The sequence below is a fragment of the Miscanthus floridulus genome, chromosome 19 (assembly GCF_019320115.1).
Source record: "Miscanthus floridulus cultivar M001 chromosome 19, ASM1932011v1, whole genome shotgun sequence".
Taxonomy (NCBI): Eukaryota; Viridiplantae; Streptophyta; class Magnoliopsida; order Poales; family Poaceae; genus Miscanthus; species Miscanthus floridulus.
In genome coordinates, this window is record NC_089598.1 from 15,700,122 (window position 1) to 15,714,594 (window position 14,473).

The 14,473-nt window shown below is 45.0% G+C and overlaps 1 protein-coding gene and 1 pseudogene across 1 annotated transcript; one reads left to right on the plus strand and one right to left on the minus strand.

Moving 5' to 3' along the window:
• Positions 1 to 7,411: 7,411 nt before the first annotated feature.
• Positions 7,412 to 8,811, plus strand: LOC136528254 (uncharacterized). The gene has a single exon (XM_066521186.1). The coding sequence runs from the start codon at positions 7,540 to 7,542 to the stop codon at positions 8,701 to 8,703; it is 1,164 nt and encodes a 387-aa protein (XP_066377283.1). The 5' UTR covers positions 7,412 to 7,539; the 3' UTR covers positions 8,704 to 8,811.
• Positions 8,812 to 9,157: 346 nt separating this feature from the next.
• On the minus strand, positions 9,158 to 11,949 carry LOC136529835 (putative receptor protein kinase ZmPK1; annotated as a pseudogene).
• Positions 11,950 to 14,473: the final 2,524 nt, after the last annotated feature.

The following is a 14,473-nucleotide window of genomic DNA, read 5'->3' on the forward strand; positions in this document are numbered from 1 at the left end:
GTGGTGCTTGTTACTCTTGGAGGTTGCCACCTCCTAGACGGCTTGGTGGTGGTCTCCGTCGAAGCGCGCAAGAAGCTTGTGCGGCGCTCCGGAGAAGTGCTTGTGAGGGGCATTGTGCTCGCCCCACGGGAGCCGCGAAGAGCAACTCTAGTAAAGCGTGTCATTGAGCTACCCTCACTCAAGGGGTAGGTTCTTGCGGCGCCCGACGTGCGGGCTTAGCGGGTGATGCTAATTAGCCGCCGAACCACCAAGTGAGCGGTCGACACAACGGGGACTAGCGTATTGGCAAACACGTGAACCTCGGGAGAAAAATCATCGTGTCAACCTTATTCTTCCCGTTGGTTTGCATCCCCGTTACACAAGCTTGCAATTACTTTTATACATATTAAGCTCGTGTAGTTGCTCTTGTAATTAGATAGCTTGTGTAGCTTGCTAATTACCTTCTTGCTTGTGTAGCATAGAAGTAGCTCTCTTGCGTGGCTAATTTGGTTTTAGTAACCTTGTTAGTCACATTGCTTAGTTTGTGTAGCTAAGTATTTGCGCTCTCTAATTAGGCATTGGTTGCCTTGTTATTGAGCATTGCTAGTGAGCTTAGTTAGCTTTGTGCTTTTGCTTACTAGCATGTGTAGGAGCTCCCTTGTCACTTAAAGTACTAGTGGCATAGGTTTGTGTAACCTTGCTCCTAGAATTGTTTAGGAGAGCTCTAGCTAGCCCGGCACCTTTATTGCTTAATTGTTATCTTTGCAAGGTGCTAGTGAACATATATAGTGGGGTGTAGTCTTGGCTAGACCGTTAGTTTAAATTCCGCATTTGTATCAGTTAACCAACGCGATTAAGTTTTAGAAAAGACTATTCACCCCCCCTCTAGTCACCATCTCGACCCTTCACACGCCCACACACCTAGCCTGCAAATGGACGGACACGGTGCTAAATGATCGGACTCGGGCTCACCTAGAGTCCGGTCCAACACAGAGAGGTTCTAGAGCCGGTTTTTCAAGACCGGACGCATCCGCTCGATCATGACTGGACTTTGCCAGAGTTCGGTCCTCACACTCAGCTGTGCGCCCAAGTTTCACACACCACCACATCAGCACGATCGGACCTGGGAACAGTGTTCCTGCAGAGTCCGGTCCTCTCCTTTACCAGGGTCCGATCGAGACCGCCTGCTGCGCCTCCTCTGATCACAATAACCGGACCCCACGCTGTGGTTTCGGTCTCACTGCGACACAGGGTCTGGTCTGGCCACCCAGCTAGGCCGAGACCCTGGGGTGATGACCGGACTCACCCACTTAGGGTCTGGTCAGACCGACCCCAGAGTCCGGTGCCTCTGAAACTTCTCCTTCTCTTCTCCAACTTCTCCACCCTTGCTCCAAAATGCTAACCACCAAGTGTATCACCATTGTGAATGTGTGTTAGCATTTTCTCAAAGCATTTTCAAGGGCGTCAGCACTCACTAGAAATGTAAATGCATATGCAGTGAGTTAGAACATCTAGTGACACTTTGATAACCGCATTTCACAATGAGTTTCTCCCCTCTTCATAGTACGGCTATCTATCCTAAATGTGATCACACTCTCTATATTGTCTTGGTCACCAAAACAAAATGGCCCTATCAAATATACCTTTGCCTTGAGCCCATTTTATTTTTATCTTTCTTCTTTTTCAAGTTTAGAGCTTGATCATCATCATCACATGTCCATCTAAATCACCAAGGACTTCATCTTGCTCCACCTCTTGGATTGGACCATCCTATCTAGTCACACACTTAGATACAAGGATTAGTCCAAATAGGTTTCATCAATTATCAAAATCAAACTATAGCGCTTTCAATTGTTCTTGGTGAATTCCTAGTTGATGAAACAATGTTTTGTTCATGTGGTGATCAAAGAGTTTTTTAGATAAATGTGGTGATCGAAGAGTCAGTGGAGCACTGAATGTTAAAGCGATGTTAGTATAATTTATCCAAATACATAACAAAAGCTATGTATCTAGAAAAACCAAAACATCTTATAATTCAGAATAGAGTAATATATTTTGTACAAGATTATTCATCACTTCTATAGTTATGAAAGTAAGTGTAAAGCAATCCCATAAATAATTCAACCTCCATCATTACCAAAATAGTCTAAGTTACACTCTAAGTCTGTATCAAAATTATCCAAATATATTGTTATGCAAATAACCTAAAGTGATCGCTAATCTCAGTAAAATAGTCATTTTAGTCCCTTAATTAACCATCGCCTGAGGCACAATTTCATCTTGAACTTTCAAAATTGTTGTTTCAGACTCAAACTTTTACTTTTGGGTTTTGTTTTATCCTAGAACTATCAAAGTAATCATTTCAGTCCTCAAACTTCATATTTTGGGCTCAATTTCATCCATGAACTATGCACTTCTGCATTTTATAGTTCATGGAATGGATGACATTGAGCTGCACTTTATAGTTATGGACGAAATTGAGTTCAAAGTGCAAAGTTTAAGGACTAAAACGATTACTTTGACAGTTCTAAGATGAAACTGATCCTAAAATTAAAGTTTGAGGAATGGAACAACTAGTTAAAAGTTTAGAAACAAAATTGAGCCTCAAACAAGGATTCAATACGACTAACCCGCCACTAATCTTCATTGAAATTACCCACATATGAGATCACGAAAATAACTAAAAGTTATATAACTCCTAAGTTTGCATGTATATTAGGCACATCCGTTATTATATACTCCCTCCATTCTAAATTAAAAGGTGTTTTGGTTTTTCTGGATACATAGTTTTTCTGTTCACTTAGATATGCACTTTGTCTAGATACACAATTAATACAATTTATCTAGAAAAGCCAAAAGATATTATAATTTGGAATGGAGAAAATATTATTGAAACCAATCTAAAGTGACTCTACCAGTAGTCCGGTGCTCATATTTTTATAGATTTATTTTAAGATTTAACAGCGCTATTTTTTTAGCAATACATGACGTATTTCTTATCATCGAGGCACGTGTGTTGACTTCGTCACTCATTAATCTCAAGATTTGTCATGGTAATCACATGTGCTCTATAGAGATAGGGTGTATGCATGCGTGTGTTAATAGAGGCAAATAGATGCCACTAAAATTCGACAACCAATGACCAACCAATAAAATACACATAATGCGAAGTCCAGACTCCAAGATAACAATAATTCAACGAGAATTCTCAAACATCAAATGAGCATGATATATATTATGAGGCGCATTTTTACATGGATAGCTTCAGTAGGGGAAAACCATGATGGACGGGCTGAATAAAACGTATTTGCTGAACGTCCTTTTGCAACACCTTCCGGCGCCTGCATTATCATAGTCTCTGGGCGTGATCGTCCCGTTTCTCATGTTGAACACACCACTGTCACGGAAAGGATCTGCACTACCGGAAACCGACATTTTGCCGAGTGCCGGAGACTTTGCCGAGCGTATTTTATTGGACACTCGGCAAAGACGGTCTTTGCCGAGTGTTAAATAAAATACACTCGGTAAAAAAAAACTCGACAAAATGCATCTTTGCCGAGTGCCTTTTTTCTGGCACTCGGCAAAGATGTATTTTGCCGAGTGCTATTTTTCGGCACACGGCAAAATGCGTCTTTGCCGAGTGCGTTTTTTCTGGCATTCGGCAAAGATGTATTTTGCCGAGTGCTATTTTTCGGCATACGGCAAAATGCGTCTTTGCCGAGTGCCTTTTTTCTGGCACTCGGCAAAGATGTATTTTGCCGAGTGCCTTTGTTTTGGCACTCGGCAAAGAGGCATTTTGCCGTGTGTATTTTTTTTCCCTCGACAAGTCAGTTTTCAAAGCAATTTTTGAGGCCCTAAATGAATTCAAATGAAAAACTTTTCAACTACAAAGTTGTATAACTTCTCAAGATCTACAAAGTTTATTTTGGTCGTTTCTTCATTTGACAAAGCGACAATAACGTTGTTCATAAAATCTACATCTCTCATATCTCTCATTAGTTTCATGAGAGTAGAAGAGAGATATATAAGATTTGTGAACAATGTTACTACCACTATGTCGGATGAACAAATGACCAAAATAAACTTTGTAGATCTTGAGAAGTTATGAAATTTTGTAGTTGGCAACATTTTGATTTGAAATCATCTTGTCATGCAAAAACGACGTTTGAATTTGAAAATTTGAAAATTTGAATTTTTCAAAAGACCTCGGATGAAAAAACTTCCTAAATGAAAATTGTAGATCTCCAAAAGTTATGAAACTATGTAGTTGACAACTTTTTGATTTGAAATCATCTTATCATGCAAAACTACGTTTGCATCTCTCAAATTTGAAATTCGAATTTTTCAAACGACCTCGGATGGAAAAACTTCCTAAATAAAAATTGTAGATCTCGAAAAGTTATGAAACTTTGTAGTTGACCACTTTTTGATTTGAATTCGTTTAGGGCCTCAAACAAATAATTTACTCTCGGTTTAGTATAATATATGAGGATAGATAATGAAATCTAGACACAAGTGACAGTGGTAGAGCAGTAGACACGCGAGGGAGAGGTCGTGAGTTTGAATCCCGCCGGCCGCGTTAGCCACGAATTTAGCGCAAAAAATGCAGCGACTTCGATGGAGACGGGCGGGCGCTGGCCGGTGGCGGCCTCTCCCGAAAAAAAATTTTGCTATTATTTTTGAGTTTTTTCGCATTTTTATTTTGCCGAGTGTAAATCTTTGCCGGGTGCTTTTCCGGCACTCGGCAAAGTGCCCGACAAAAAAACACTCGGCAAAGTCTGTTTGGCGACTAAAATTCGCCGAGTGTCGTTTGTCGAGTGTCGACACTCGGCAAACCCTTTGCCGAGTGTTTTTAGGCTTTGCCGAGTGATTTTTCGGCTTTACCGAGTGGCCCTGGCACTCGGCAAATATCCTGATTCCCGTAGTGCTGGAAAATGTTGCCCCCAATCGTAGTCACACATGAAGTAGATGCAATCTGCCTGAGCACCATACTCAGAAGCCTGGAGAGCCTTGGAGTATGGGCCAACAAAGAGTGCTTCGCCTCCTAGAGAATTGATCAGCTGTCTCCACTGAACAGAAGAAGAGGTGGTCAAATCGACCTCAAATACGTCAAATGAAAAGGTACGGCTATGCTCCATCCGATCTTCGGCCGGCAACACGGACAAGCATCCAATCAGCCGTCTTACATGCAGTAATTTACCATTGGATTCTACAAGATAGTCCCAATACGCACAGATATACTTCTCGCCAGCAATGGTTTTGCGTAGGATCCCTGGATTATGGACGTCATTTGCGATGCATTTCATTGATGGGATTTTTGGCTTGCATTTTCCGCTTGACTCAACCTCTAGGACGAAGAGCTTCCATCTGGCTGAGAGAGCATATACCTTCCCATCAACGAGTGCAATATCCCGTACGCTCTCATGGTCAGGCACACGGAATGCAGAGGCAGTCGAGGGCTTGCAGATGGAGATTACACTCTCCCAACTGCAGTCTGTTATGAGTACCGCGAAAAGAGAATCCGGCGATAGGTCCATGGACGAGAGCAAGACCATCTTGAGCAACGACATGCGTCGGGCGTGGTAGCCATCTACCGGCTCGTGACGCCAGATGGTGTCTGCATCAGGTAGCTGCATGACATTCTTGGAGAAAGGGTTCATCAGTGACAGCGGCGGCGAGCCCCCGTCGCCGATGTGCTGCTCGAGAAAGAGCCAGTTGCCCACGGAGCCATGACACCGTGAATTGCCTGGTGGTACTAAGCAGTAAATTTTATCGTCCGGAATGCTGAGAAAGGTGCAGTCACGAAGGGTGAGCCACGGGAACGGAGGAGGCACAGGCTCTAGCCGGGCACTGTGGCGCCATGGGCGGCAGACTGCTGCCAGCCGGACACGATCCGCTAGGGAGGGGAGCCGCCTGAGTACAAGGCCCAGAAGCTCTGGCTGCAAGTCTGCCCAAGATGACACCGTGAATTGCCTGATGCTGTCTGCATGTACAAGTCTGCCCAAGCTCTGGCTGCAAGTCTGCCCAATTCACGCGAGATCGAGGCCGGGCTAGCCTCTCGTTTCTCAACGAGCTGGCTTTGACTTTGAGCACGCCGGCGGCAAGGAAAGGAACCAGTCGATCGTGGAGACGCAGGCGACGGCGGTGGACGGTGGCTTCGGACGTACGGTGTTGGGACTTGGGACTTGGGAGACTCAGGGGCAGACGCCACGGGAATATATAGCCCCGGCGGCTCGGCCCAAGTCCGGTGTCTCACGGAGTCGGACGCTGCAGGAAAAGTGGGCCACGCGGCTCGGACTCGGAGCACGCGAATACGCGAGATGGATTCCTCCAGGCCCAGCAGGGCTCGAACTCGAACCGGCACACCGGCCCAAGGCCGGAACCGTGGAACGCCAAGTAGGAGCACGACAGCCAAAAAAAAAAAAAAAAAAAAAAAAGAAAGAAAGAAAGAAAAAGTCCACGTTACTTCCTTCAACTTTCGCGAAAGTCTGCTTTTCCTCTCTAAACTTTATAACCGGGCAAAATACCTTCCTCAACTTTTAAAACTATTCATCTTACCTTCCTGGCCGGGTTATAAGCGGTTTTGTCCATTTTATTTATTTCGGCTGAATCTTTAAAAAATCATAGAAAATCATAAAATGAAAAATTCAATTTTTTTGACTCCACGTGAGTAGATCTACACAGTGAACATATAATATGATATGTTTTAATACAAAATTTTTGTTGTGGCTTTAGATCTATGCTTTTCTGTAATTAATTGAAATAATTCATAGTTGTAGTTTTTATGGTTCAATCGTGATGAAATTTTTATGGTAGGATAATTATTGTATAATTGAGCTGTAGTAAAAAAAATCATACTCATTGGATCATATATAGCTTAGTTATAGATTTATTTATATTTAACCAGTATAAACCTAAATAAAATCTATAACTAAAGTATACATGATCCAATGAATATAAAATTTTTACTACAGTTTAAGCATACAATAATTATCTCACCATAAAATTTTTATCACAATTGGACCATATAAACTACAGCTATAATTTATTCCATTTAATTACAGAGATCTAAAGCTACAACAAAAACTTTATACTAAAGCATACCATATTATATGTTCTGTATAGATCTACTCATGTGAAGTCCAACAAAATTGTAATTTCCATTTTATAATTTTTTGTGATTTACTATGTTTTTTTAAAGATTCAGCCAAAATAAATAAATAAAAAGAAAAAAACAAAACCATCTTTAAAACTATTTATAACGGGGTCAGGAATGTAAGATGAACGATTTTAAAAATTGAGTAAGGTGTTTTACCTGGTTTTAGAGTTTAGGTCGCGAAAGTTAAGGGAGGTAACATGGATTAAAAAAAAAAGTTTCTGGAAAAAAAAAATAGACAGGGTCGATCCCTCCCAGACGCGACCGTGCGCGCAAGCGGCATCGATCGGTGTCGCATCACTGCGGTCGCCGACGAAATCCTCCCGTATTTCGCAACACCGACGGCTCAACCACTCCTGCACCACCACCAGCAGCAGCACCATGCGCCCCAGCCTCTCCCCTCCATGACGACCCCGTCCCCCCTCCTCCTCACCGCCCACTCGGCCGCCGCGCTCCTCGTCCTCCTCGGCCCCACCGCCCGCGCGCGCAAGCGCCTGCGCCGCGATGAGGCCGGCTCCGCCTCGGACGCCGAAGCGACCGACCCCGACCCCGCCCCGGCCCCGGCCCCGCAGCAGGCGACACCCGCCGCGGCCCCGGAGCAGGAGACGCCACCGCCGGCGCCCCTGCCGCTGCCGCCCACGAGCCCGGACCACTACCCGCTCGCGTTCCGGGTGTCGGCGCCCACCTTCCACTTCCTCTCGGGCCTGCTCGACCCGCTCCTCTCCCACCCCTCCCTCCCGTCCCCGGTGCTCCTCGCGCTCGCGCTCGCCCGCCTCGCATCGGGCCTGCCCTACCCGGCGCTCGCGGCGCTTTTCCGCGTCCCGCCCTCCGCCCCCCGCGCCGCCTCCCGCCGCTTCCGCCGCGTGCTCCTCGCAAACTTCCGGTTCTGGCTCGCCTTCCCCTCCGACCCATCCAGCGCCTATTCCGCCCCGCTCCCATCCTGCCGCGGCGCGCTCTGCTGCGCGCGCTTCGCCGGCCCTACTGGCCCGCTCGCCGCGCAGCTCGTGGCGGGCGCCTCCTCCCGCGTGCTCTCCCTCACCGCGGGATTCCGCAGCGACCGCACGGACCTCGAGGTGCTCAGGCTGTCGTCGCTGTATCAGGAGGTCGAGCAGGGGAAGTTGCTTGACTCCCAGCAGTACTTGGTTGGGGATGGGGGTGGGTACCCTCTGCTGCCCTGGCTCATGGTGCCGTTCCCAGGGCCAGTGGTGCCTGGCTCCCCTGAGGCAGAGTTCAATGCTGCGCACAGGGCAATGTGCCGCCCGGTGAGGCGTGCTATCCGGAGCTTGATGGGATGGGGAGCCATCACTAGGCTCCGTGAGGAGGAAAGCTCTCGAGCAGCTGTGGCGTGCATTGGGACATGTGCAATGCTTCACAATGTGTTGCTGACTAGGGAGGATTACTCTGCATTGGCGCCGGATGTTGAGGAGGCAGAGAGTGACTTGGGGGAAGTGCACAGCCAAAGAAATGAAGCTGGTGCCGGAGCAGAAGGACTTGAGGTTGATGGCCGTGCATTGGCGTTGCGGAGCGCATTGGCAGCAACAATGAAGGACCTGCGAGCGCCTGACTAGCGATGGTGATCGTTTCACAATTTCTGTCATTGTTGATTCTTTTTAATCATATATAGTTTGTATAGTGGTGAATATTTTGATTCAATTGGATTTGTCACTCTTCAGTTAGTTGCTTGCTCAATGAATGAAGTGAGAAAGAAATTAGACTGTCACTTGACACATCTTTTGAGTGAATATTTCGGCTGTTGACTCATCATGACTCTATGCACTCATCTAGTTGTTGAAATCCAACTGTAAGCATTTCTACACCAAATAGCATTGCAACTGCATACATTTTGTATAGAACAAATTATATAAATATGTATACTGAAGCTCCTGAAGGAGTTTGGATACACTTCATTAAAGTTGCCCCAAGACATGGCTCCATTTAACCATTTTGTGCTACAGCACACCACTATTATTTTATTCACCTGTCCACTATCACAGTATGCACATCAGCTTGGTAGAAGAAAAAACTAGCTAAATTATGCAACACTATTCCACTAGTGAAAGCAGAGTTTTAAGGATATGGTTCATGCTAGGTCTTTTGCTCCTCTCCTCTTCCACGCATGACACTGCTATCTTTAACATCGTGGCTGCTTGTAAGTAGCTGAATTCTCCATCCAGTCTGCAGTCAACAAACTCCAGGAGCCACGACGGATCTTGGGTTGCCAATTTCTCTTTGAGAATCTCAGCATAGCATCGGATAGACATTTCGACCACCTCCTCGCCCTCAATTACCCAACTGGAAACCCGAACCCCTTTTACTAACTCGAGGAGCACTACACCATAGCTGTAAACATCAGCCTTCCCTGTTATTGGAAGATTTAGGGACCACTCTGGTGCGATGTACCCTCTAGTCCCATGCACCCTTGACAGCATCTGTTCTCCTGCTCCTCGACTTAGTACTTTAACCAATCCAAAATCTGCAATTTTTGGCTCGAATTCTTTATCTAACAATATGTTCTCTGGTTCAACATCACAATGTACGATCCATTCATGATGGAGATATGCCAGTCCTTTTGCCACTCCAAGTGCGATATTGTACCTTTGGCTCCATTGCAGCACATAAGTCAAGTCCTGATAATCAAACAGAAATCTGTCTAACGAACCATTTTCAACAAACTCGGAAACCAATAGCTTGTGAGTTTGCTCAGCACAGAAGCCCCAAATTCTTACCAGATTCATATGATATATTCTTCCAATGATGCTGAGCTCAGATCTGAACTCTTGTTCTCCTTGCATCATATCACTTAGCTTCTTCACTGCGACCTCCCTTTCATCATCAAGGACTCCCTTGTAAACCGCTCCTGATGTGCCACTTCCGAGCTCTTCTTGGAAACACTTGGTTGCCCTCTCTAACTCCTTGTAGCTGAACCTTCGGAACTGGCTGGAAATGATCATGTAACCTTCGTCCATAGTCTCTGGTCTTCTCTCCCATTTGTTAACAATCCAACAGCCTACTATGATTAAAGTCACTTCAATGACAAGCAATGTCAATGCAGAAGATAGGAAGTATCCAAACTTGAAACTGGAATTGTCACCCACGAACATTTGTGATGAGGGGTATGCTTCCTTTTCAGTAACTTTGCAAGCATGTCTTGGTCCAGGAGCCAAGTCTGGTGAAGACCATACTGCCATTGGAGTTTTCAGATAGATATCATTGTAAGGATCTGCCAAGTTCCTGCCGTTGAAAAGAAAGGCCTTTGGATAACATTCGCCTGTTCCCTTCCGGTAACCAAAAGCTTGGCAGTTGGTATTGTTCAAGCACATATCCCTGCACATCCACCATGGCGCCAGTTCAGAATAGTTTAAGTCATAGCCCCATAAGTCCGTTCCAGGAAGCTTCCTAAATGAAAAGGGCATGGTATTAGTCTTGCGCCTGCAACCTTTGCTCCAGTCACTTGGTTCAATCATCACAAATCCTTCAAGGCAAGAACATGACTCTAGCTCCGGTCTGTATTTGCACAGACTCCCCGTGGTCCTGGGTTCGACTCCCCGTGGGAGCGAATTTTAGGCTGGGGTTAAAAAAATCCCCTCGTCTGTCCCACGCCAAAGCACAGGTCTAAGGACCGGCCCGGTCTCATAGGGCTACGGTGCCGCTGTGTAAGGGTGGGGCAGGGGTTCGGGGGTTTTCTGGGCCTGCGTGAGAAGGTCTTCTTCTTAATGCAATGCCTGGGGGTGGTCATACCCTCGCAGGTCCAGTTTTTGTATTTACACGGACTGTTTGCTCCACACAGTCCATGTATATTGCACAGTCGAGGGAATGCCATCCAAGAGACTGACCAACTGCCAGTGGTTATGTTTAGGCTATACAACCTAAGGTTACCATCATAGTCAAGAGTCAATCTCCTCATCATCTCATTGCCGAGATCAGAAGCTTCAAATTCAAGCTGGTCACTTGCCACAAACCGTCCTGTCTGGTCAAGGACCCCATACCGGGTACTATTATAGGTAGTCCTACCATTATCCCATGGCAGGCAGAATGGATCTGGCCAATATATGCTACTAGTCTCAGGACCATTGTAAATAAGAGTTAGGATGTTGTTACTGGCGAAGTAGAAGGCATAGAGGCCTGAATAGAGCAAACCTCTAGCAGAAGCAGATACCAACTTAGTATTTTGAGTCATCGGCTGCAATGGTAGAAGTGTATCAGTTGGTGAGTCGAAGCTTCTCCAGAGGTGATGCCCATCTGTATCCATGACAACAAGGTTGCCGCTATTGAGAAGCATTGCACGATCACTGCGAGATGCGTTTGCGTTGGTGCTCCATATGACCATGCCATTATAGTCCACAAGGATCAAGCCTCCATTCTTCCGGAAGATGAGCTTGGACCCCTGCCATTGACTGGAGCATCACGGTTAGCCGTCCAGGAGACAGTCTTGCCAGATGCCCAGGAGAACCAGATAGAAAAGGTGAAGGCGTTGGTGGCCACCTTGTAGAAGCCACAGGTGAAGGCACCATTAGGCGACAGTAGGATGGCGGTGGTTACATCCTGAGTGGAGATGGAGGGGCCTCTAGCAAGGTAGCTCTGGTCGTTTGCAACAGAAACAGAGGATAATGATATAAGAAAGGAGACAAATGTGGTGAAAATGCAGAGGTCTCTCATGGCCATGGCTACTTGGCAAAGGTGCACAGAGGAAAGATGGGTGAGTCATATATAGCATAAGAGCCAATAGGTGCCCTGGGCCCCTGGCGGCTTCAAGTGGCCTCTATCTCTGACTTTCTGTGGCATGTACGTGAGTACCAGTAGCTGGGAATGGGACTGATTGGTGGATGACCTGTAGAGGACGGTAAGGCCAGATGTAGCAGACGGTTGACTATGTGATCCCAGTTCAGGACGTCTTTGAAACTTGTTTCTGTATAAACTCTAATTTCTTCAGTATCCTTTATGTACTTTCTGTAGCCGCCACACAAGTATTTGTCAAAATGTTTGTTGTTTGCAGTTCTTCCCATACAGTGACCATCGCCCTAGTATACCTGTTGTTTCTCTTTTCTTCAGTCTACTTAGCCTTACAGACATCCTTTTCTAATGAAAAGGATTCCTGGCGCAACCTCAAGAGATATGATGTATTGAAAATTCAGACATTGCGTTCAATGTTGCAGACAGTTACTTGCATAAACTCTGCATTGAGCAAGTATCCAACAAAGACCGGAATCATGTTTCTATTGAATCTTGCATAATCTTCCTAGGTATGACACTGTCTACGTAGTGTGTACCTTGAATTGGACAAAGGTTAGACAAAAAATGAGCAGGTCTATAGTTGTGACCTTTTTTTATAGTATAGTTGTGACCTTACTATGGCCATGATTGGGACTTGACCAATGCCTCAGGGAAACATGTCAAGGATGGTGTGTTTGTCTAGTGCTGGATATTTCTTATGTATACTGGGTTCTAAAGTTTATTGCCTGTTAGTGAATCAAACAGAAAGAAACTAGACTACCACTAGATGCATCTTAGTGGTGTAGATTCTTGATGTTTTTACCATATTTTAAGTATAATTTTATCCAATCTTCTAGTTTGTTAGGTTCCCTGCATTTCCAAAGGTTTATAGCGTAAGTGTACATAGACCGAAGTATACAAATAATTAAACCAAGTGAAACACAAGTACCCTGTAGGCCCATATTAACAATAGTGGAGCTTTGAACAGCATTATGGAGATATTAACATGATAATTCTCTAGTTTATTTCATATAAAGTACTCTCAAGATATTTCACAAAAGATTTGCATAAGACTCCCAGTAATGTTCTGGGCAACAGGACACGATAGCTGTTAGTAACAGCACTAGACATTATTCCACCAGTGTTAAGTAGAGCTTCAACGACATTGCTCATGCTTGGTCGTCTTCTCCTCTCCTCTTCCACACATGACACTGCAATCTTTACCATGATGGTTGCTTGTGAATAATCGAATTCTCCACCCAATCTACAATCAACAAACTCGAGGAGCCATGAGTGATCCTCTGTTGCCAATTTCTCCTTCAGTATCTCGGCAGAGCATCTAACAGCCATTTCCACCTCCCCCTCCGCCTCGCCTTCCACTTGCCGAGTGGATACACGCGTCCCCTTCACTAGCTCAAGAAGCACTACTCCATAGCTGTAAACATCAGCCTTGCCGGTAATTGGAAGAAGATTTAGAGCCCATTCTGGTGCAATGTAGCCCCTAGTCCCGTCAACTCTTGACAACATTTGTGCTCCTGCTCCTCGACCTAATAGTTTTACCAATCCAAAATCTGCAATCTTGGGCTCAAAGTCTTCATCTAACAGTATGTTCTCTGGTTTAATGTCGCAATGAATGATCCATTCGAGGCATGGTGGAGATACGCCAGTCCTTTTGCTACCCCTAGTGCAATGCTGTACCTTTGGCTCCATTGTAGTACAGGAGATAGGTTCTGATTGTCGAACAGCCATTCTTAAGAAATTCAGAAATCAAGAGCCTGTGACTCTTCTCAGCACAAAATCCCCAAATTCACACCAGATTCATATGATAGATTCTTCCAATGACACTTAGCTCTGACCTATTTCCAGAGACGCGATCTCGATACATAAATCATGACGTTGTAGACTATGTAACTACCCTACTCGTACGATATTATAATTAATTAATCTCTCGATACACAAATAGTTAACGACTGCATATTCCTCATGAATTATGCATGTGTGTAGCAAAACATTACTTCAAAACAAAGTACGCTCGTATGTCTTTCCTGAACCCCGAGCTAGTCAACGAGAGAACATGCGGAGGCATGCATGGAAATAAAGTGGAATATCTCATTTTCGAAAATTTCAAGATGAGTAATAAAACCGAAATACTTCTAGCCTACAACTGCGAGTATGTTTTCTCTGCTCTTATTTTTATGCTTATTTTTTGTAGTTATGATTATTCGTTAACTAGGGTTTTGTGATTGCGACAACCCTTTCGTCTTCATTGTTGATGATAGTAAAAGAAATCGTATCAAGGTGTGGGACTCGAAGAAAAAGCCAGTTTCTTTGCTCGATCCTCTAGTCGAAGTGCTTAATGCGTAAGCGAACCTAATAACATATTATTTTCTAATGGCACATAGCACATTCTAATGTTACCCCTTTTTCACACTTTATAATGTGACACAATATCCAAGCAATAATGGTTGGTGGAACGAAGGTCCCATTCCAGTTGCACCAATGCAATTGGAGACCCTACACCAGTCGGCAGGAAACAATGAATGCGGGTTCTACGTCGGCGTAAAATCAGAGGCGACGGATGCTTTGATGTGTATAATCCCCATTTCATTTATATCGGTTAATTCAACA

Excerpts from the sequence above, each read along its gene's own strand:
- LOC136528254 (XM_066521186.1), top strand. The coding sequence starts at position 7,540 with ATGACGACCCCGTCCCCCCTCCTCCTCACCGCCCACTCGGCCGCCGCG.